Source organism: Sus scrofa, chromosome 1, assembly GCF_000003025.6.
Source record: "Sus scrofa isolate TJ Tabasco breed Duroc chromosome 1, Sscrofa11.1, whole genome shotgun sequence".
Classification (NCBI taxonomy): Eukaryota; Metazoa; Chordata; class Mammalia; order Artiodactyla; family Suidae; genus Sus; species Sus scrofa.
This window is the reverse complement of record NC_010443.5, coordinates 54,572,501-54,594,564: the sequence shown is the minus strand read 5'-3', so window position 1 is coordinate 54,594,564 and position 22,064 is coordinate 54,572,501. Positions and strand designations below refer to the sequence as shown.

The following is a 22,064-nucleotide window of genomic DNA, read 5'->3' as shown; positions in this document are numbered from 1 at the left end:
TCTAAATACAAGATTTTAAAGAAATAACAGCCACCATGTTGTTTAGATAATTTCGGAAACCTGCAAGTCCAGGTTACTGACAGTGGAACCAAAATGTGAGGGGATCACTTCACCTCATAATGCTAAAGAGTGTACATTTAGCAGTTGATTGCTCTTTCTTAGGATTCTCAAGCCCCCAAATTAAATGGGTTTAGGATTTTAACACCCCTAACCCCAGGTCACAAGGGATAGTAAATGGCCTCAAATTCCACCAGGTTTTGATCTTTGCTTTTTTAAATATTTTAAGCTCATAACAAAAAATAATGGTCATATTAGTTTTAACCCAGTACTCTTGGTTTAGTGTGCCCCTGCTCCTGACCCAAGGGTTATGGTTTAAGAAAATCAGTTATTAGGAAGAGTATTAGTGTCAGGTGTGTTTTAATGGTATGGGAAGAGAAGCTTGGAGTGTGGCGTTAGCTTTTAATATCATCTATAAATTTGAGGCTTTCAAGGTCTAGCTGTGAGTGAAAAGTTTGAATTCTGAATCAAATTTTTCCAAAGGAATAGAATACAGTTGTCACCTGTTGTAATTAAATCTACATTGGGAGTTAGAATTAACTAAAATTTTAGTGAAAAATTGAAAGTTTAGTTTATGAGACTCAGTTAATCTTTAGAAGGGGGTGGCTTTAAAGCTTTAGTGTGACTTAAATTGTGGCAAGAAGGTGGACATTTTTATAGGATGTTTGACAGAGGGTATAAGTTTTTCCTTTTATTTTTAGGGATTGATGTTAAAGCTATTATTTGGGTCATATAAAGATTAAAGTGTAAGAAGCACAGGGGTTACATATGGGAAAAAGGGAAGATGAGCCATTTAATGGTTTAGTTTACATGATAATAGATTTGAGTGTATTTTAGTTACTAACTCATGCTGCACTGTTAAGCAAATACAGTTTGGTAAAATAGAAAAAAGACTGCTTAAAACATGGAGAACTTTGTGGGCTTTTTTATTAAGAGAGTTTACAAAAGTTTTTTAATCAGTTACAGTATTTATAGCTAAGCGATAAGTATTTAATGTTCTTTGAGTAAAAAATGTTTAAAATCTACCTAGTCATTTTCATTTTCAAAAACTAAATGAGATTACTTAATAGTGTTTTGATAAGTATTGTCAAGTGCCTGGTGTTAGTTTCTTTTTAGTTCAAAATTTATCAGCTAATTATTAGATTGGTTTTATTTAGAAAATCAGTTTTGTGCTTTTGGGTGAGATGATGAAGAAGGAATAATTCTTGTTTTTTACTTTGAGCTAATAGTGCTTTACTTCTTTCTAGTACTTCTGCTTAAGATGTGAAGAGAAGTTCTTAATGCTCTGAGTAATTATGAGTTGTGTAAATTTTAACAGTTCACTTTTAGGGAGATACCTAGAGGTTATGTCACATTGTTGGAATTTCATAGTTTTCCAAATCATTTTGGCACTCATTTTTTTCCCGAGCCATCTGTACTGTCCTGTGAAGCATGGTACTCGAATGTCAGATGAATAAGAGGTTATCTTTCCTGCAACTCCTAAGTTTCTGTACTTAGTTGGAGGAGTATAATTCTATAAAGGTTGGCCAAATGCCCAGGATGGCAGTATGAGTGTGGGGTACTGGGAAATTGTTTGGGTAAGAAAGCTAGACTTGGGGGAGATAACTTAATCCAGCTCCTTCAGGAGAGAATTAATTTCAGCCTAATTAGGTGTGTCATTTTTTAGAAGGGCAGAATAATATACACCTTGAAAGTTGTTGATGGGTCAATATTTTGTTCACTAAGCACTACTCAGTAATTAATTGGAGACTAGAAAATAATTTGACCAGGATTTTGAAACTTTGATTATAAATTACGGCATGTTATAAATTACAAGCACACTTTAGTTAAAAGGGGAATTCTAAAACAGACAACAGAAACCTGTTAATAGGGAATGTTGCCAGAATAAATGGAAAGATTTGAACAGCATTGATTTTTTTTTTTTTTTTTAAAGTGCTAAATGCATAGGTGTGGTCTTGTGAATGAAATGTATTAATGACATTTGAACTTTTTAAGGCACTCTTGGAAAGAACAGGCTACACACTTGATGTGACCACTGGACAGAGGAAGTATGGGGGACCACCTCCAGATTCCGTTTATTCAGGTCAGCAGCCTTCTGTTGGCACTGAGGTAAAGAAACTAAAAACTTGTACCTTTTGTAGTAAATGTACAAGTATCTGGTTTCCTGAAGAAACTCTCCATGGTTTTTTACTTCATATTTAATTTACAGATATTTGTGGGGAAGATCCCAAGAGATCTGTTTGAGGATGAACTTGTTCCATTGTTTGAAAAAGCTGGACCTATATGGGATCTTCGTCTAATGATGGATCCACTAACAGGTCTCAATAGAGGTTATGCGTTTGTCACTTTTTGTACAAAAGAAGCCGCCCAGGAGGCTGTTAAACTGGTGAGTTGTTCTTTTTGTTTGTTTTCAGCCTTCATATTCGCTATTTTCAGTTAAAGTCAGGCCTTTTCTTACTGTGTTAAGCAAATGTCTTTTGAAGTGCTGACTAGGCATTGTCTTTTATATTGTCTGTGTACATGTTGTAGCAGTATTTTTGCATGTGTAATTGATTGGACTCAGAATGTATAAGGTAGTGTGCAGTTCAATGGTTCGTTGAAACATTTGGCTAAGTGATTTTTTTAATTTAGGAATGATAGAAGGTTTAAGATAGTAACTAATATATAGGGTTCACATAGTTTCTGGACATATTTAGCTATCCCTTTTTCAAAGGTATTCCACAAAGATGTGACGATTTTTCTAGTTAATGACATAAATGATTTTGTGGAGAGTGGCAATATTTGATTTGAAAATATCAGATGTCAGGTGAAGACCTAATTATTTTTCCAACTTAAAGGATTTTAATGTTTCAAGTTATGGCTTTATTATAACTTTCCTTCAAATTAGTTTTTGTGTTTGTGTCTTTTTTGCCTTTTTTAGGGCCGCTCCCTGCGGCATATGCAGGTTCCCAGGCTAGGGGTCAAATCAGAGCTGTAGCTGCAGGCCTATACCACAGCCACAGCAATGCCAGATCCGAGCCGCGTCTGTGACCAACACCACATCTCACAGCAATGCCGGGTCCTTAACCCACTGAGTGAGGCCAGGGATCCAACTTGCAACCTCATGGTTCCTAGTCGGATTTGTTAACCACTGAGCCATGACAGGAACTCCCCAAATTAGTTTTAAGTTCTGTGACTCAAGTGGTTCTTACATTTTGTGATTTAAGATACCATAGGTTAATTTCAATCCAAGAAATATACCAAAAAATACAACTAGGGAGGGACTTGTAAATGATTCACTATGGCAGATGTTAGTTTGCCTTATCTGATGTTTTATGGGCAGTTCTAAGCAACTTGAAATTCTCAGACTGATTTCTCCTGAATTTTATTTTTTCTTCCCTCACAATCAGATATATCCCATTTTAAGGCAAAACTTAAGGAGAAAAAGAGATATTCTTGGTTTTACTTTTTGTATTGCTTGGATCTCTCCACTGGTGTGTGTAATTGAGTATTGTAAAAGGTTAACATGAGAAAAGTATGCTACTTGGAAGAATCCAGGAGTTTGTTATTTCTTGTAAAGTCATGGCGTATTTTCCCCTCCAAATAATGCTCTCTGTTACAGGAGTATATAGCTTTCTAGGGGTCTATTCAGTGGTAACCTTTGAACTGTCAAGATTTTAGTTTAAGCAGTTCTGGTAAAATTGAGGACTTTTTTAGAGTTCTATGAAGATAACTTTAGAAGTCATCCAGTTGAATCTATGAAAATAGAACATTTTGCCAGATAGTAATAGAATAGCAGTAAGTTTTTATGTGGATATGTAGAATGATTGAGACGGTTATGAGCTGTCTTACTACAAAAAGCTAGTACAGAATATAATGATGTCAGGCCCAGCTTATTTACCAGGTATTACGTAAAACTTTAGTTTCGTTTGATGGAATTACTTAGTGTTACAAGTAATTTGTATATTAAATTTTTTTGGGTGTATCTGGGGCACGTTGAAGTTCCTGGGCCAGGGATCCAACTCAGCTGCCATAGTACCAGGCTCCAGCCATTGCTGTGACTGCTGGATTCTTAACCCACTGTGCCACAAGGGAACTCCTGTATTAATATTTTGAAAAGGAATCATTAAACCAACATGTGTAGGCTACTTAATTCTTGCTACCAGAATATACTAATTATGGTAGTGGCCTGGTGGGGCAGTGGGTTAGAGATCTGGTATTGTTACTGCTGTAGTGCACGTTCAATCCCTGGCCTGGGAACTTCTGCATGCCTCGAGGATAGGCAAAAGGGGGGAGATACATGCGTGCACACACAAATTATGGTGTGTTTTGAATTAGAACTTATTTCTAGGTGATTTTCAGAATCCTTATAGTAAAGCATCTTTGAGGAAGATGGTATATAATCCAGGTCCTAAGGTGATTTTGAGTGCCAGTGAATACACATGAAATGTATTTGAGTTTGGGCAATTGCCTTGGCTTTAGTAGGTAATGTAGTCCAAGATTGCATTGTTGTAGGCTTAGAATAGTGTCATTAATACAGTCAAGTTTTTCAGCCGTAATATAGAAATTTCCAGATAGCCAAATAGCTATTTTGATTGGTCTAGAAACTGGCTCTTGCCTTAACCTAAACCTTCGTACATTTTATTCTGGGCTTGTGTTTTGAGTCCTTATCTGGGGACATAATTATTTTTTATTGTCTAATGAATAGGAGGCTTTGCACTTTGGTATTTTTTAAAGATATTCTTAGCACTGGGATGAATTGGACATATCCTTGCTTTTTTCTTTAAAGAATACTTTACCATAGCTAGGGTGATAATAGAATTGGGAGATTTTCCTTAATACAGCAGTAAAAGAAAGAACTAGACTTTGGAGGAAATGTAACATCCTAGAGAAGTAAAAAACTCTCAAGTTGATTAGGATGGGTTTTTTTGTTTGTTTTTTTCTAGGGCCACACCTGCGGCATGTGGAGGTTCCCGGGCTAGGGGTCGAATCAGAGCTGTAGCTGCTGGCCTGCGCCACAGCCACAGCCACTCGGCATCCAAGCCCCGTCTTCTACCTACACCACAGCTCATGGTAATGCTGGATTCTCTGGCCTACTGAGCAAGGCCAGGGATCGAACCGGAAACCTCATGGTTCCTAGTCGGATTTGTTAACCACTTAGCCACGACGGGAACTCCATGATTTGGATGTTTTTTCTTAGTTTATATTGATTTCTGGAAATGAGTGACCCTCTAAATGTATTCCTTAAGGGAGCATGTTTTGAAAACTGTCCCTACTTGAGTCATAGCATGAGTCTATTTGAATTAGCGCTTTATCCAAGGTGGATTTTTTATATAAGGTAGTTGAACTATCAGTCTAGTTGTAGTCAAATGTTGAGATAAATGCTTGTATTGCATTATAGATCAGACAAGATTGAAGCACCATATCTTTTTGCTTTCCTGTACTTTGAATGTCTTGAGAAATACTTAGATCAAGATAGTTTATGTACTCGGCCTTATTTTTTATATATATATATGTAATTCAACAATGAACCTCTCCCCAATTAAAAGCTGTAGGTGGGTTTTCGGTTTTTTGGCTGCTCCCATGGCATGGCAAGTGAAAGTTTCTGGGCCAAGATTTGAACCTGCACCCCCAGCAGTTAGCTGAGCCACAGCAGTGACAGCTCAATCCCCTAGTCCCACCAGGGGATTCTAAAAGCTGTAACTTTTTGTTTGTTTGTTTTTTCTTGCTTTCTTGGGCCACATCTTCTGCTTATGGAGGTTCCCAGGCTAGGGGTAGAATCAGAGCTACAGCTGCTGACCTACACCACAGCAACGCAGGACCTGAGCCACATCTGCAACCCTACACCACAGCTCACGGCAACACCAAATCCTTAACCCACGCCAAATCTTTAACCCACTGAGCGAGGCCAGGGATTGAACCAAAACCTCATGGTTCCTAGTCAGATTCCTTTCTACTGTGCCACGATGGGAACTTCTTTTTTTTTTTTTTTTTTTTTTTGTCTTTTTTCCTTTTCTAGGGCTGTTTCCCACGGCATATGGAGGTTCCCAGGCTAGGGATCTAATTGGAGCTGTAGCCGCCGGCCTACGCCAGAGCCACAGCAACGTGAGATCCAAGCCACGTCTGCAACCTACACCACAGCTCACGGCAACGCGGGATCCTTAACCCACTAAGCAAGGCGAGGGATCGAACCTGCAACCTTATGGTTCCTAGTCAGATTCATTAACCACTGTGCCACGACGGGAACTCCACGATGGGAACTTCTGAAAGCTGATGGGAACTTCTGAAAGCAGTAGCTTTTAAGTTTGCATCTAAATTTCTTATAAAAACAGGTTGATGTTAATAGCTGATGGAGTGGCCTGAAGTTGGAGCAACTGCAGCCTTCTTAATGACCTTGTTTTCAGCTAACTTCTGCCTTATATTTGAGGGGAATAGAAAATTCATCCCAAGGAGTTCCTGTCATAACTCAGTGGTAACGAACCCGACTAGTAACTGTGAGGGCGTGGGTTTGATCCCTGGCCTTTCTTAGTGGGTTAAGGATCCAGTATTGCTGTGAGGTGCGGTGTAGGTAGCAGACACGGCTTGGATTCTGCGTTGCTGTGCCTGTGGTGTAGGCCAGCAGCTGTAGCTCCGATCCAACCCCTAGACTTGGATCTTCCATGTACTGTGGGTGTGGCCCTAAAAAGAAAAATAAACAGAAGAGAGAAAAATTCATCCCTAAATGATAAATCTACTTAGGGAGCAAGATCTAAATCCATGAAGAGGTGAATAATAGCTATCACTTGAGTGCTTGTTAAGGCATAGGAGCTTTAAATGTCACTTCAACCCATTTTTCAAGGTGAGTGAAACATGGTTCTTCTAGGTTGCTTGCCTGAGGCCATGCAGCTTTAGTTGGATACCAGGTTTGTTTAGCGGGTGCCTAATGTTAACTAGACATAAACATTTAAGCCAGCAGTGCAAGTTACGTTACCAAGTACCCTGATTCTTTAAATTTATGTGGTGGTTTAGGTAGTTTTAAAAGCGGATCAGGATGTAAGTCCTTTCTCTACTGCCAAATATTTTTGGCATCTAACCAGTTTGTATGATCTTCCTCCCTAGCCTAAGGTACTGTTTGAAGAATCCTTCACCTTAGTCTCATTATTTTCCGTTGCCCCTTTGACAGTGTAGATTAGATCACAACATTCCCATGCTGAAAACTAATAATGGCTTCCAAACAAGGCTCTGTCTGATCCAAGTTACTCCTTACCTCTCTCCTCTTATTTTTCTTTATTACCCTCTATCCATACTTTGCCTTTTTTTCCTACGTAAAAGCAATGACCATTTCCATCTCAAGGTTGTCTTCTTTCTACCACTTCTCCCAGTTATCACTGCTACCACTGACCCATCAATCGGATCTTAAAAGGCCTTTCCTGACTTTGAACAGCTTACCACCCAGTTGCTCCATGAACAAGATAAAAAATGCTTAGATGCACTTGAAATTATCTCTCCACTTTGTAAGGTTATTTCTTCTGTCTTCCCATCAGAAAGTGCTCTTCTTTCTTCTCATCTTTTAGAACAGTGCCACTGTAAAGTAGGTACTGGATAAATGATGGCTGACCAGTGCCATCTAATCCATTATTTATGACACAGAAATTTATAATGTCCCCATATTAGCTATGGGCAATTTTGCTTTTTATGTTTTCTAGCCTCTATTTGAATAATTTTGTGCTACTGTTAGTCATAGGGATTAACAAAGATTAATGGGGGGTGATGCCCCCCACATACCCTTGGGGGTACTTGGAAATATATGTAGTGTTTGGCATTGTCACAAAGTCCAGCAGGAAGGGTAGGCAAGTATGTATATGTATTTGTGTGGTGTATTGCTAGAATTGGAGCCCAAGGCCAATTGGCTTTGCAGTGCCCATTATGGTTCTATACCATAGAAGTAGCCTACTGAAAATGCCTTTTTTTGTTTGTTTTGCTTTTTAGGGCCATGCCTGCGGCATGTGGAAGTTCCCAGGCTAGGGGTTGGATTGGAGCCTTCACCACAGCCATAGCAACACCTGATCCAAGCTACTTCTGTGACCTACACTGCAGCTCACCGAAACGCCGGATCCTTGACCCACTGAGTGAGGCCAGAGATGGAACCCAGTCCTCATGATAACCAGTCGGGTTTGTTACTGCTGAGCCACAATGGGAACTCCTGAAAATGTCTTTGTTGTGAAGATTGGAATACTGATCTCTGTTTGCATGTTGAGTTACGATTTTAATAGCTACTGATGGTTTATTCACCGAAGTGGTTGTATACACCAATGTATGACTATTTTCATGAGTGCAGCTGACAAGACAGGTCCATAAAATATTTTAGTAGCAATTAACAAATGTTTCGTATGTTCAACATGAAAACTTTCATTATGGGCATACAAAGTAGTTTGATCCATTTTTTTGACTTGAAATTTCTAGGACATGAGAGGCTAACTACAATTGAAGTGGTGGTTCACAGGGTAAAGGAGGGTTGAAGGGATAGATTGCTTTGGGTTGGGATTGTTAGAAGCTTTGTGATAAAAGAGGTTTGAACGGGGCAGTGAATGACATAGGTGAATCCAGTTGAAACATTGTTTTGTGGGAGGGGAGATAAAACTTGTGTAAAGTCAATGCCAGAAGGCAGTAGTCACAACTCCTGGACAAAAACTTTTTTTGCATGATATTGTTGAGGTTTTGAGTGGGTATGATGCAATATGCTATAGGTTCTATTCCATTTTTTAAATCAATAATTTAGATGAGGGCATGGTTGGATTGCTTGAATCTACATGTAGTAGTAAATGCCATGGATGAAAGAAATCAGGATCTGAAAAGATTTTGATAGCCTGTGGCAGTAGTTTACACCAGCAGGATGAAGTTGAGTGGGACTGAAAGTCAAGTCCTATACATGACTAGTCCACAGATTAGCTGTAGTGTGTCAACAGTGTGGATTACCAATTAAGCCAAGATAATCATGGACTACATGTTATAGAGAGGCATGGGGTCTAGAAATGTAAGATTAGTCTCCAGCTTATTGTAGATTCTTTAGTCTCAGTCTGCACCTACAGTATTGTGTTATGGCTGTCACTGTTTAGTGAAACTTGGAAGTAGTTTAGTTTGTCAAGGAATGATTAGCCAAGCACAGAAGAGGATCGAGTTCTAATAAGCGTTGTGTGTAGGTATATAAAGTGCTGTCATTTAGAGAAGGAAATAGATTTATTGTAGAATTTTCAGTGAAGTTTTTTTTTTTTTTAGCTCAATGTAAAGAAGACTTAAACGGACCGGCTTGGGAAGTAGCAATTTTGCTGCTGTAAGAAGAGTTAGGATTGGAGTTCCTGTTGGTGGCTCAGCAGGTTAAGAACCCAACAGTGTCTGGGTGGATGCGGGTTTGATCTCTGGCTTATTAGTCAGTGGGTTAAAGATCCGGTGTTGGTGCAAGCTGTGGTATAGGTTGCAGGTGTGGCACCGATTTGACTCCTAGCCTGAGAACTTCCACATGCTAGGTGTGGTCCTTAAAAAGAAAAAAAGGAAAATGTTCGGACTGAGCAACCACTTCTGCGTCAGAATCCAAATCTAAGATTGCTAAATTTCTGGGGATTTGGAGACTGGTTATGAGGGAAGGAAAGAGTGACTTAATATCTTGAGCCTAGGTGACAGGAATGTTCCAGGCTCTAAAACTCCTGTTTTGGTGTTCTGAAATAGTGAACCTGTATTGGTTAATGTTCAGAGTTCATCTTTATTTTGTTTGGTTACCTCACTGCACTACTGATCTGAATGCTAGATTTCTAAAACTTGTTAACTTTGGTGCCCACCTTCCTAGTATTTGAGAGAGATCATTTTTTAAAACTTTTTTTTTGTCTTTCTATAGGGCCGCACCCACGGCGTAGGGAGGTTCCCAGGCGGGGATCAGATTGGTGCTGTAGCTGCCGGCCTACAGCACAGCGACGCAGGATCCGAGCTGCGTCTGCGACTGTATACCACAACTCATGGCAACGTCAGATCCTTAACCCACTTAGCGAGGCCTGCGTCCTAATGGATACTAGTTGGATTTGTTAACCACTGAGCCACAATGAGAACTCCACTTAAAACTTTTGTTATCATCATATCCTGATTACTAACCTTTAAGAGTAAGGGTTTATCAGCATTAGATTAGAATCTCTATGAAGGCTCACAACAGTTGTTTTTTGTAGTGACCTTCTTCCATCTAAGTGACTGTTATTCACCTAATGGGATGCAAAGTTTATGTTTGAATTTAAGGTGATAGATGGATCTTAAAAATGCTAGAGCAGACTTTCTCCTGTGGCAGGTCTCTGCAGCTCCAGGATGCATGTGTGATCTTTGGCCTGGTACTGCAGGTTAAAAGGTCCAGCATTGCTGCAGCTACAACTTGGATCTAATCCCTGGCCCAGGAACTCCGTATGCCATGGGGTGGCTAAAAATGGGGGAAAAATGCTAGAGTTAGAAAAGTTAAGCCACTCAAATATGTACATAAAAATGCATGCTTAATCTGTAGATGGGGCATTGTTTCAAGAATTGTTTATTTCTGGGCACTTTTGCTTTGTTTGGACAATATGCCCAGATGGTCTCCTTTGTACCTTTAATGACTTCTTTTCATTGGAAAGCCAGTTTACTTCCTGTGGGTTACTTTGAATTTTTTTAATTGAAAAATGTGGAGTTGTAGTTTACTTTATAAATCCTGCTAAATATTAATGTCTTTATATTGTCCAGAGACTATAGCCATTCTAAATATCTACCCCACCTTGATTAACGGTAGCAAGGCCAATGATGTTAGAAGGAAAGAAAGAAACAATGAAGTAGCATTGTTAATATTGATGTAAGTGATAAAACCAATAATTCTAATTTTTCTTAAAAGTTTTTTCTTATAGTAAATAGTCTTTGCTCTTAAAACATTTAGAAAGTAAAAGTACAAAATAGGAGAAATGATACCAAATTCTGTGATCTTCAGAATAACTCCTACTTTTGCCTTTAAAAACTTGGTATTTCTTTCCATTCTTTTTCTGACTTTTTGTCAACTCTTGGAGTTACAGACTAGATAACCAAATTAAAAGCCATTGATTTATCGTTAAGGCTGGCTATTTGATATTTAGGGAATGTACATGTCTTTTTTTTTTTTTTTTTTTTTTTTTTTTCATAAATTTAGTTCACACAACCCACCCCTGCCTCTGTTTTATTTTCTGTTTTATATTTGGCTGCACCTGGGGCATGTGGAAGTTGGCTGGGCCAGGGATCCAACCCTAGCCACAACAGTGACCCAAGCTTCTGTATTGACAATGCTGGATCCTTAATCCTCTGCACCACAAGGGAACTCCAAGAATGTACATGTCTTAAAGCAATTTATTGTGTCATTAAGTTAACTTATTTGTGTACTAGGGTATTGTAGGCTATTTGTCCATAATCCTATGTAATGGTGGATTCCACCATAGCTTTATTTGCAGTTAACTCATATTTCTACTTTTTAAAGAGGGTTTTGGTTTAAATAGAATATAAATGCCATGAGAAAAAGTCCAGGGCAGGATTTCTTAACCTCAGCATTAATATTTTAGACTAGGTTATTTTTCATTATGCTGGGCTATTTTGTAAATTGTAGGATGTACCATCTCTGACCTCTACCTACCCATTAAATACCAGCAGCCAGCAGCAAGCTGTACATCTAGTTGACAAACAAAAATGTGTTTAGACATTGTCAAATGTGGGGGTGTGTGGGGGCAGGTGATGATAAAATCACTTCTGTTGAGAACTGCTGATCTATGTTCACATAGAATGGTATTTTTGTTGACCTTTATAGCATTTAGGGATTGCAGGATATTTGATGGTTGAGTTCAAGTTTACAGGTATGCAGAGGAGTTTAGATAATGCTTTCAGGGAAAACTTAAAAAAAATTTTTTTAGTAATTTTTTTTTTTTTTTTTTTGCTTTTCAGGACAGCACCTGCAGCATATGAAATTTCCAGGCTAGGGGTTCAGTCAGCTGTAGCTTCTCTAGCCTATGCCACAGCCACAGCAAGTGGGATCAGAGCACCATCCTCAGCCTGTATCACAGCTTGCAGCAACACTGGATCCTTAACTCACTTTGTTTTTACAGATACTAGTCAGGCTCGTTAACCACTGAGTCACAACGGGAATTCCCAGGGAAAGATTTATATTTAGAGGTTTAGCAGTATGTAAGCTGTTTAAGAACTGATTTATAATTAGCTAAGGTTATAGTATCATGGAGGAAAGGAAGAAGGGGTAGGAATTTTAGGATGGCCTCAATAATGTCCAAGGACTTGAATTTTTTTTTGCTGTTGCGGAGTCACTGAGATTTTTTTCTATAGGCAAAATTGTGATTTGAAAAAAAATGTCTCTGGTATAACTGTAAAGAGTATAGATAGTCCTGGGATCATAATGACCAGAGACTTTGATAAGCATAAACTGAGTCAGTGGGGAAAAAGAACAAAACTGTTCTGAACTGGAGGAAGGATGTTTGAACTTGTTTGGTTTTGAATATCTGAAGTTGGAGAAAGGGTCGATCAAGGAGGAATTAGTTTTCTGACTTATTTGTAGTTTCTTCTCTTAGACCTGATGTAACTGTATGTAAGGATAGGAATAACGGAAGAATTTTTCCAATTTTGCCTCTACAGTATCTTTCCTTTTTATGAAATTTGGCTACTTGAAGATTAAGTTTACTTTTTATTGTAGTTTTATGGTTGCTTTTATACTTTGACCATAACTGCTTGTCTTTCTCCAACTATATTGTAGGCTTAACAAAAATGAATGAGGGGGAAAAATAGTCAGATTCAGAATAACAAGATTCTCCTTTTAAACTTAAGTATTTGAAGCCACATTCCTTTTTGCAACTTTTTACAAGTAGTTAGGGGAGAAGGAAAAATTGGGTATCGGGTGCTGATTAACATAAAGACAGAAAGCTTGCTGGCACAAGAATTAGCTTCCCTTGCATGAGGATAACTGGTTGGCAGGATGAATTTAAGTAGAAAACAGGGTGTTATGGAATCTGTAATTTGAAATTTAACCTGCTTACAGACATGATTCTTAATTTTTATCAAGTTTCCTAAATTTCAAGGACTTAACAGTTTTTGTATTCATTAACTTGTGTTTAATGTGTTATATCAGTACAATATTTGTAGCTGTCTCAGATTATAATTTTTTAAAGGATAAAAATATTGGTAAACTTAAATGTTGAAATTTGTTAAAAAGATTTTGCTTTTGTGTATGGGATTTGCATATCTTTCTATAATAAACATCTATAATAGGAACATTTAGGAATTTTAAAAACATGCTGCACTTTTCCCCCTTTCAGTATAATAATCATGAAATTCGTTCTGGAAAACATATTGGTGTCTGCATCTCGGTTGCCAACAACAGGCTTTTTGTGGGCTCTATTCCTAAGAGTAAAACCAAGGAACAGATTCTTGAAGAATTTAGCAAAGTAACAGGTAAGTTGGATTTATTTGGAAGGAGGTGCAACTTTTATTTTATGTTTTTCTTTTTCTTTTTATTTTTTTGTTGTCTTTTGTCCTTTTAGGGCTGCACCTGCAGCTTATGGAGGTTCCCAGGCTAGGGGTGTAATTGGAGCTGTTGCTGCCAGCCTACACCACAGCTCATGGCAACGCCAGATCCTTAACCCACTGAGTAAGGCCAGGATTTGAACCTGCAACCTCGTGGTTCCTAGTCAGGTTCGTTTCCGCTGTGCCACAACAGGAACTCCGAAACTTAATACTGAGGTAATTACTGCTATGTACCGGACACTGTTTAAACACTGCATTTATTGACCAATGTATTCTCACTATAGCCAAATGAGATAGGTCACACCATTTTTCAGATAAGGAAACAGGCATAGAAGGTTTTTGGAATTAACTTGTTGAATGTTAATGTAGCTAGTAAGGAATTTGAACTCAGTATGCATACTCATTGTTGTACTTCTCCTGTTTTGAAAGATTGTATTTCTTTGTGTATTTTTACGCATTTCAGAGTGCTAGTTGACATTCTCTCTCTCTCTCTTTTTTTTTTTTTTTTTTTTAGGGCCGTACCCACGGCATGTGGAGGTTCCCAGGGTAGGGGTTGAATCAGAGCTGTAGCTGCCAGCCTACACCACAGCAACACCAGATCTTTAACCCACTGAGCGAGGCCAGGGATCGAACCTTCGTCCTTATGGATTTGTTTTGTCAGATTTGTTTCTGCTGAGCCACAACAGGAACACCTAGTTGACATTCTTTTTTTTTTTTTTTTTTCTTTCTTTAATGATTTTTATTTTTTCCATTATACTTGCTTTGTACTAGTTGACTTTTTTTTTTAATAAGTTAACTTTCTTAATGTAGATGTTTGTGTAGTGATTTGATATTCCAAATTATAGGAATAATACTCTTGGTATAAGCAAAGATTATACATTGTCAATATGGATCAATTTCCTTGAATTGTAAAGTGTTTTTTTATACCAGTTTCCAAGTGACAGGCTTTTATTAGAAGTAAAATTTTTGTCTGCCAAGAATATTTAGCAAATTATCAGCCTGTTACCAGTTTCCAGGAGCATTTGAAATTTTCTTACACAATACTAATATATTCTAATTCATTTGAAATAAACCTGTTGATATTTGAAGCCATAAAAGTGCCATTAGAAAATTAGCTTTTACTTGCATGGGGTGAAAAATTGCTAGCCTTTTCTGACTTACACTACTTTTTTCTTAAAACAGCTATGTAAAGATTTTATGCCTCTGTCATCTAATTAATGGAAGCAGAATAGTCCTCAGGTCTAATGAAAAAGAGTACCTTTTCTTTCCATGGGGTTTTTGCATTGGGAACACTTGGAAAGTGTGGATTAGGTAATTTAAGATTCCTCCATTTAAGATTCCATGTCTTTTCATGGCTTGATGGCTCATTTCAAAATATTCCATTGTCTGGGTGTACTACAGTTTATCCATTCACCTACTGAAGGACCAGTAATTTGAGAGTCCTCTGTAAAGATAAGAGATTATTTTTCATTTCGATATTCAAGTGTAATATTAGGAAAATAAATCTTTTTATCTGCTTGTTCTTGCTTATCTTATCTAATTTCCCTGGAATGGTTGCTTACTTTCAGAGGGTCTTACAGACGTCATTTTATACCACCAACCAGATGATAAGAAAAAAAACAGAGGTTTTTGCTTCCTTGAATATGAAGATCACAAAACAGCTGCCCAGGCAAGGCGTAGGTTAATGAGTGGTAAAGTCAAGGTCTGGGGGAATGTTGGAACTGTTGAATGGGCTGATCCTATAGAAGACCCCGATCCTGAGGTTATGGCAAAGGTAATGGCAATTGAGTTAAAACATTTTTGAGATGTTGGTGGGGGCAGGGGAATGCTTTCAAAAAGAGGGGAAAACATATGAGATTAATTTTGTGCTTTATTTTTGAAAGTGATAGAAGTGTTCTATGTTAAGGTCACACACCAGAAATGAACACCATGGGCATGGAGAATAAATATAGAAATTATTCATGGACACTCGACCATAATCGTGAACCATCACATGCTCATGATGGAGTAGTTAGCCTACATGCTGTGGAGATGATTCCTTTCATTTTTGTGTGGATTTGAAGAGCAGTTTCTTTGAGTTTGTGAGAATGGCGCAGTTAGATTACATGGTTTTTATGTTAAAAGTCCTACTCCTAAAAATAGTGAACTGTACTGGCCTCAGCAGAGCTGCTGCAGTTACAAGGTTTAGCTATTATTAGGTATCCTGCTTCAGCAGTCAGTTGAGACATCTATGAGAACAAATATCTCTTGAGTCAACACTTTACCCTTAGTGCAGTTTACAGTTATTCTACCCTTTGTGTTTTTAGGAATCCCCCTCAATGGTGATAGGCTTGCTGATACAACTAGTCCACTTAAATCAAGAGAGGAGTGTGAAATATCAGAACTGTGAATATTGAAGGATAAATGGTCTTGAGGACAGAAGCTACTTAACATTCTTTTTCCTCTGGCCTATTAAGTTCTCATTGGTTAGTACTTTAGGTTAAGAAATTCAGATTCCACTTAAGGTGTTCTAGGACCAAGTGGAAATGTTTTCTTAGGCAAAAGGTTAAATTTTATAGTTGTACTTAGAGGAGCTTTCAGGATTGAAAAAATTTATCTTACTAGTATTTTGAATATTCTCTCTCTTGTTTAATGTTTCAAAAGCAGGCCGTAATTACCAGTGTTAAGTTCAACAGCTGTTTCAGATGGCATGATACTCATAGGAAATAACCACCTTCATTTTGATTGCAAAGTAATAACTAATAGAAACTACTAAGCATAGCATGTTTTGTTTTTTGAGCAGCAAGTACAGCGATTTCTGATATACACCCTGCCCACATACATGTGCAGCCTCCCCCACTATCGACATCCATACCAGAGTGGTGCATTTGTCATAGTCAGTTAATCTAAATTGACACATTATTGGAGTTCCTGCTGTGGTGCAGTGGATTAGGATCCTGACTGCAATGGCTTCGGTCTCTGCAGAGGTACAGGTTTGATTCCTGGCCCAGCACAGTGAGTTAAAGGATGCAGCATTGCTGCAGCTGTGCATAGGTCACAGCTGCAGCTTGGATTCCACCTCTGGCCCAGGAACTTCCATATGCTGTGGGTGTGGCCATAAAAATAAATAAATACGTAGAGACATTATAACTTGAAGTTCATAGTTTAGGATTCACTTTTGGTGTTGTACATCCTACGAGTTTGATAAATGTATGTCATGTATCCACCATTATGGTATCATACAGAATATTTTCACTGCCCTAAGAATCCTCCATAATTGCCTATTCACCCTTCTCCTCTCTATCCTGGCACCTGTTGATCTTTTTGCTGTCTCCATAGTTGGAATCATATAGTATGTGGCCATTTAAAAATTATCTTCCCTGCTAGTTCCTGGTGGCCTAGCAGTTAAGTACTTGGTGTGGACTCTGTTGTGGCTCAATTTCAGTCCCAGGCCCGGGAACTTCCGAGTGCTGTGGGCATGCACCGCCCCCCCCCCCCAAAGATTATCTTCTATGTATAAGATTCCTCCAGGTCTTTTCATGGCTTGATGGCTCATTTCTAAATATTCCATTGTCTGGTGTAATACAGTTTCTCCATTCACCTGCTGAAGGACAGCTATACTGCTTCCAAGAATTGGCAATTATGATTAAAGGTGCTATAAGCATCCATATGCAGGTTTTTGTGTGGGCATGTTTTCACCTCATTTGGGTAAATACCAAGGAATGTGATTGCTGGATCATATATTTTTAAAAAGTATGTATAGTTTTGTAAAAAGCTGCCAGACTGTACTGTTTTGCATTCTAAGACAGTGAATATATTGTTTTATATTCTCAACCATTCAACCATTCTAATAGGTTTGTAATGGTATCTTGCTGTTTTAAATTGCAATTCTCTAATGAGATGTGATGTTGAGCATCTCTTCATATACTTATTCACCATCTATATGCCTTTGGTGAGATGTTTGTTCAGGTTTTTTGCCCATTAGATCCAGCAGCATGCTCCTTGGTATTTACCCAAATGAGTTGAAAATTTAGTCTTTATTTTGTATTTCTAATATTCTTCTTTTAAATGGGTTGTGACTAAAGTCGTGTGCAGTGTTGGGGTGGTGTGGTGACATCTTAGAAATTTAATCCTTTGGAAATATACAGGGAGTTTTTTTTGTTTTTTTTTTTTTTTTCTTAAATTTCAGGTAAAAGTGCTGTTTGTGCGCAACCTTGCCAATACTGTAACAGAAGAAATTTTAGAAAAAGCATTTAGTCAGTTTGGGAAACTGGAACGAGTGAAGAAATTAAAAGATTATGCTTTCATTCATTTTGATGAGCGAGATGGTGCTGTCAAGGTAAATAACTGGGGGAATTGCTATAGGCATCTAACCTAGAATGATGATTTTTAGTCATCTGCTATTACAATGTTTCAGAAGACTAAAGGAAACTCAGATGTCATGTAATCTACTCAAGTTAAATAACCTTTATTGGCCTTAGCAAATTGTTTAACTTACTAAACCAAGTCAAAAAGTAAATTAGTTGAAGAGCTGGATCTTTAAATAAAATCTTAATCCTATTTTATCTCATCCTTCCAATGTTAATGATAGATGATTTTTTTTTTTAACTTTAATCATAATCGTTGTGAAAGACTTCTTGGATTGATTAATACCTACTTTTTTAAGGCTATGGAAGAAATGAATGGCAAAGACTTGGAAGGAGAAAATATTGAAATTGTTTTTGCTAAGCCACCAGATCAGAAAAGGAAAGAAAGAAAAGCTCAGAGGCAAGCTGCAAAGAATCAAATGTAAGTGACAGTTGTATAAATTTTATTTATTTATTTATTTATTTATTTGTCTTATTGGGGCCACACCCGTGGCATATGGAGGTTCTCAGGTTAGGGGTCCAATCGGAGCTGTAGCCACCGGCCTATGCCACAGCCACAGTAACATCAGAACTGAGCTTTGCCTTAGACCTACACCACACCTCACGACAACGCCGGATCCTTAACCCATTGAGTGAGACCAGGGATTGAACCCGAAACCTCACGGTTCTTAGTTGGATTTGTTTCCACTGTGCCACAGTGGGAACTCCTGTATAAATTTTAATATTGAATAACTGGTGAATAACAGGTGTTGCTCAGACCTATTAAAAACAAATCCATAACATGCCTTTACCTTTTAAAAAACACTTGAATTTTGGCACTTCCCATCATGGCTCAGCGGTTAGCGAACCTGACTGGCATCCCTGAGGATGCGGATTCGATCCCTGGCCTTACTCAGTGGGTTAAGGATCCGTTGTTGATGGGAGCTGTGATGAAGGTCACAGACACGGCTTGGATCCGGAATTGCTGTGGCTCTGGCATAGGCCAGCGGCTACAGCTCCAATTAGACCCCTAGCCTGGGAACGTCCATATGCCTTGGGTGCGGCCCTAAAAAGACTAAAAATAAAAAACACTTGAATTTTCAATTGAAAGCTTTGAGTCAAAGAAAAATGCCAAGAATCTCAAATGTTTGTTGAGCTCTTGCTGTTGACCATACTTGTGAAAATAATTGTAATCTAGGTAACTGGACCTTTGCATAAGAAATAAAAAAATCAACCTAGGATATTTTCTACTGTATTTTACAGAGTGTGCTCCTGGAGATGTGTTTTAAATATTAGCTGCCCCAAAGTTTTGTTTTGGGGGAGGTGCTATTTACCTTTTTAAAATTTTTTATTTACTATGTTGTGCTAATTTCTTCTGTACAGCCAAGTGACTCAGTCATTCATGTGTATATTCTTTTTTTAACTATTATTATTTTCCATCATGGTCTACCTCAAGAGATTGGACATAATTCTCTATGTTATACCTTATTGTTTATCCATTTAAAATGTATAATAGTTTGCATCTACTAATCCCAAACTCCCAATTTCATCCTACTCCCTTCCTCTCCCCTTTGGCAGTCTGTTCTCCATGTCTGTGAGTCTGTGCATTTGTGCCATATTTCATGTTCCACATGTAATATTGTTAGACATTTGTCTTTCTGACCTCACTTAGTATGAGAGTATCTAATTGTATTCGTGTGGCTGCAAATGGTGTTATTTTGTTCTTTTTATGGCTGAGTATTACTCCATTGTATATATCTTTCACATCTTCTTTATGCTATGCATCTGTTGATGAACAATTTAAGTTGTTTCCATGTCTTGGTTATTGTGAATAGTGCTGCTTTTGAACATAGGGGTGCATATATCTTTTTGAATTACAGTTTTTTTGTTTGTTTCCACATACAAGCCCAGGAATGGGATTGCTGGATCATATGGCAACTCTGTTTTCAGTTTTTGAGAACCTCCGTACTGTTTTCCACAGTGGCTGAATCAATTTGTGTTCCCACCAACAGTGTAGGGGGGGTTCCTTTTTCTCCACACCCTCTCCAGCATCCGTTATTTGTAGAATTGTTAATGATAGCCATTCTGACTGGTGTGAGGTGGTACCTCATTGTAGTTATGATTTGCATTTCTCTAGTAATTAGTGATCTTGAGCATTTTTTTCAGGTGCCTGTTGCCCAGCCATGTTTTCTTTGGAGAAATGTCTATTTAGGTCTTATGCCCATTTTCAGTTGGGTTGTTTTTTGTTGTTGAGTTGTATGAGTTGTTTGTATATTTTGGAGATTAAGCCCTTGTCAGTTGCATTGTTTGCAGTTATTTTCTCCCATTCTGTAGGTTGTGTTTTCAGTTTTTTAATGGTTTCTTTTGCTGTGCAAAAAGCTTGTAAGTTTGGTAAGGTCTCTTTTGTTTACTTTTGTACTTATTTCTTTTGCCTATATTCTCATCTAGGAGTTTTGTGGTGTCATGTTTTATGTTTAATCTTTAAGCCATTTTGAATGTATTTTTTTTTTTTGCATGATGTGAGGGTGTGTTTTAGTTTCACTGGACATGCAGCTGTCCAGTTTTCCTGGCACCACTTGCTGAAGAGACTTTTTCCCATTTTTATATTTTTGTCGCCTCTGTCAAAGATTAATTGACCGTAGGTGCCTGGGTTTATCTCTGGGCTCTCTTTTCTGTTCCATTGATCCGAATGCCTGTTTTTTACTATTATCACACTGGGTTTTTTTGTTTTGTTTTGTGTGTTTGTGTGTGTTTGGTTTTTTTAGGGCTGCACCTGTGGCATATGGAGGGTCCCAGGCTATGGGTCGAATCAGAGCTGTAGTTCCTGCCTATGCCACAGCCAGAGCAGTGCCAGATCCGAGCTGATCTGTGACCTACATCACAGCCCACAGCAACACCATATCCTTAACCCACTGAGCAAGGCCAGGGATAGAACCTGCATCCTCATGGATACTAGTCAGATTTGTTTCTGCTGAGCCATGTCAGGAATTCCATCACACTGTTTTGATTATTGTAGCTTTGCAACATTGTCTGAAGTCTGGGAGAGTTATGCCTCCTGCTTTGTTTTTTTTTCTCTTAGGATTGCTTTTGCAATTCTGGGTCTTTTATGATTCCATATAAATTTTGGATTATTCTAGTTCTGTGCAAAAGTCTTGATAATATATTGGGTTAAAAGATGGAGAGTTTTTTCTCTGAGGTGGAAAATATTAAATCTCCAATTTTGATAGATTCTGCTTCCTCTGTACCAGAAAAAAAGACTTCTTTACCAATATATAATTCTCTTTACTTCCATCCCATAGGTTTCACATACTATGCTTGGGTTTTGAAAAAATGAGTGTAGTTAATAAAATAAGCAAATAACATAGTGAAATAACAAAACAAGTGTGTAAATGCATTGTATAAATTGTGTCTTTTAAGGATACATGCTCATTAAGACAGTGAGTGAAACTTAACTGGGTATGAAAGAAGTTTGCAATTTAAAAATTTGGTTGGGAGTTCCCACTATGGTGCAGCAGGAACAGTGGCATCTTTGGAGCACTGGGATGTAGCTTTGATCCCTGGCCCAGCACAGGTGGGTTGAGGATCAGGTACAGGTAGCATCTGCAGCTTGGATCTGATTCTTAGCCTGGACCTCTGCATGCTGTGGGGCGGCCAAAAAAGAAAAAAAAAAAATTGGGGTGGTAATTGATTTCTAAGGAAGAGCAAGGGTAATTGCTATTTGAAATAAGAACAATAATCGGAGTTCCCGTTGTGGCGCAGTGGTTAACGAATCCGACTAGGAACCATGAGGTTGCGGTTTGGTCCCTGCCCTTGCTCAGTGGGTTAACGATCCGGCGTTGCCGTGAGCTGTGGTGTAGGTTGCAGACGCAGCTCGGATCCCGCGTTGCTGTGGCTCTGGTGTAGGCCGGGGGCTACGGCTCCAATTAGACCCCTAGCCTGGGAACCTCCATATGCTGTGGGAGTGGCCCAAAGAAATAGCAAAAAGAAAAAAAAAAAAAAAGAACAGTAATCACTGAACTTAACTATATCTCAAGTCAGTTTTCTGTTTATTACTCTATGTGGGGGAACCTTCTATTATTTCATAATCAGGGAAGTAACCAAGTTTCCGTGTGTATAATTGGCTATGCATTTAGGCATGTTGGGAAATTCTGAGCCTCAGTTTAAAAAGGGAGCAGGATC

At 38.3% G+C, this 22,064-nt stretch overlaps 1 protein-coding gene across 7 annotated transcripts in view; it reads left to right on the top strand.

Moving 5' to 3' along the window:
- The window catches only part of SYNCRIP (synaptotagmin binding cytoplasmic RNA interacting protein), a 35,297-nt gene that overhangs the window by 3,844 nt on the left and 9,389 nt on the right, over positions 1 to 22,064 (top strand). For all 7 annotated transcript variants that reach the window (XM_021089679.1, XM_021089676.1, XM_021089670.1 and 4 more), the window contains 6 exons: positions 2,053 to 2,166; positions 2,267 to 2,443; positions 13,353 to 13,488; positions 15,129 to 15,334; positions 17,729 to 17,878; positions 18,206 to 18,327. In XM_021089679.1, coding sequence (XP_020945338.1) covers positions 2,053 to 2,166; positions 2,267 to 2,443; positions 13,353 to 13,488; positions 15,129 to 15,334; positions 17,729 to 17,878; positions 18,206 to 18,327 — 905 coding nt within the window. The remainder of the gene's footprint in view (positions 1 to 2,052; positions 2,167 to 2,266; positions 2,444 to 13,352; positions 13,489 to 15,128; positions 15,335 to 17,728; positions 17,879 to 18,205; positions 18,328 to 22,064) is intronic.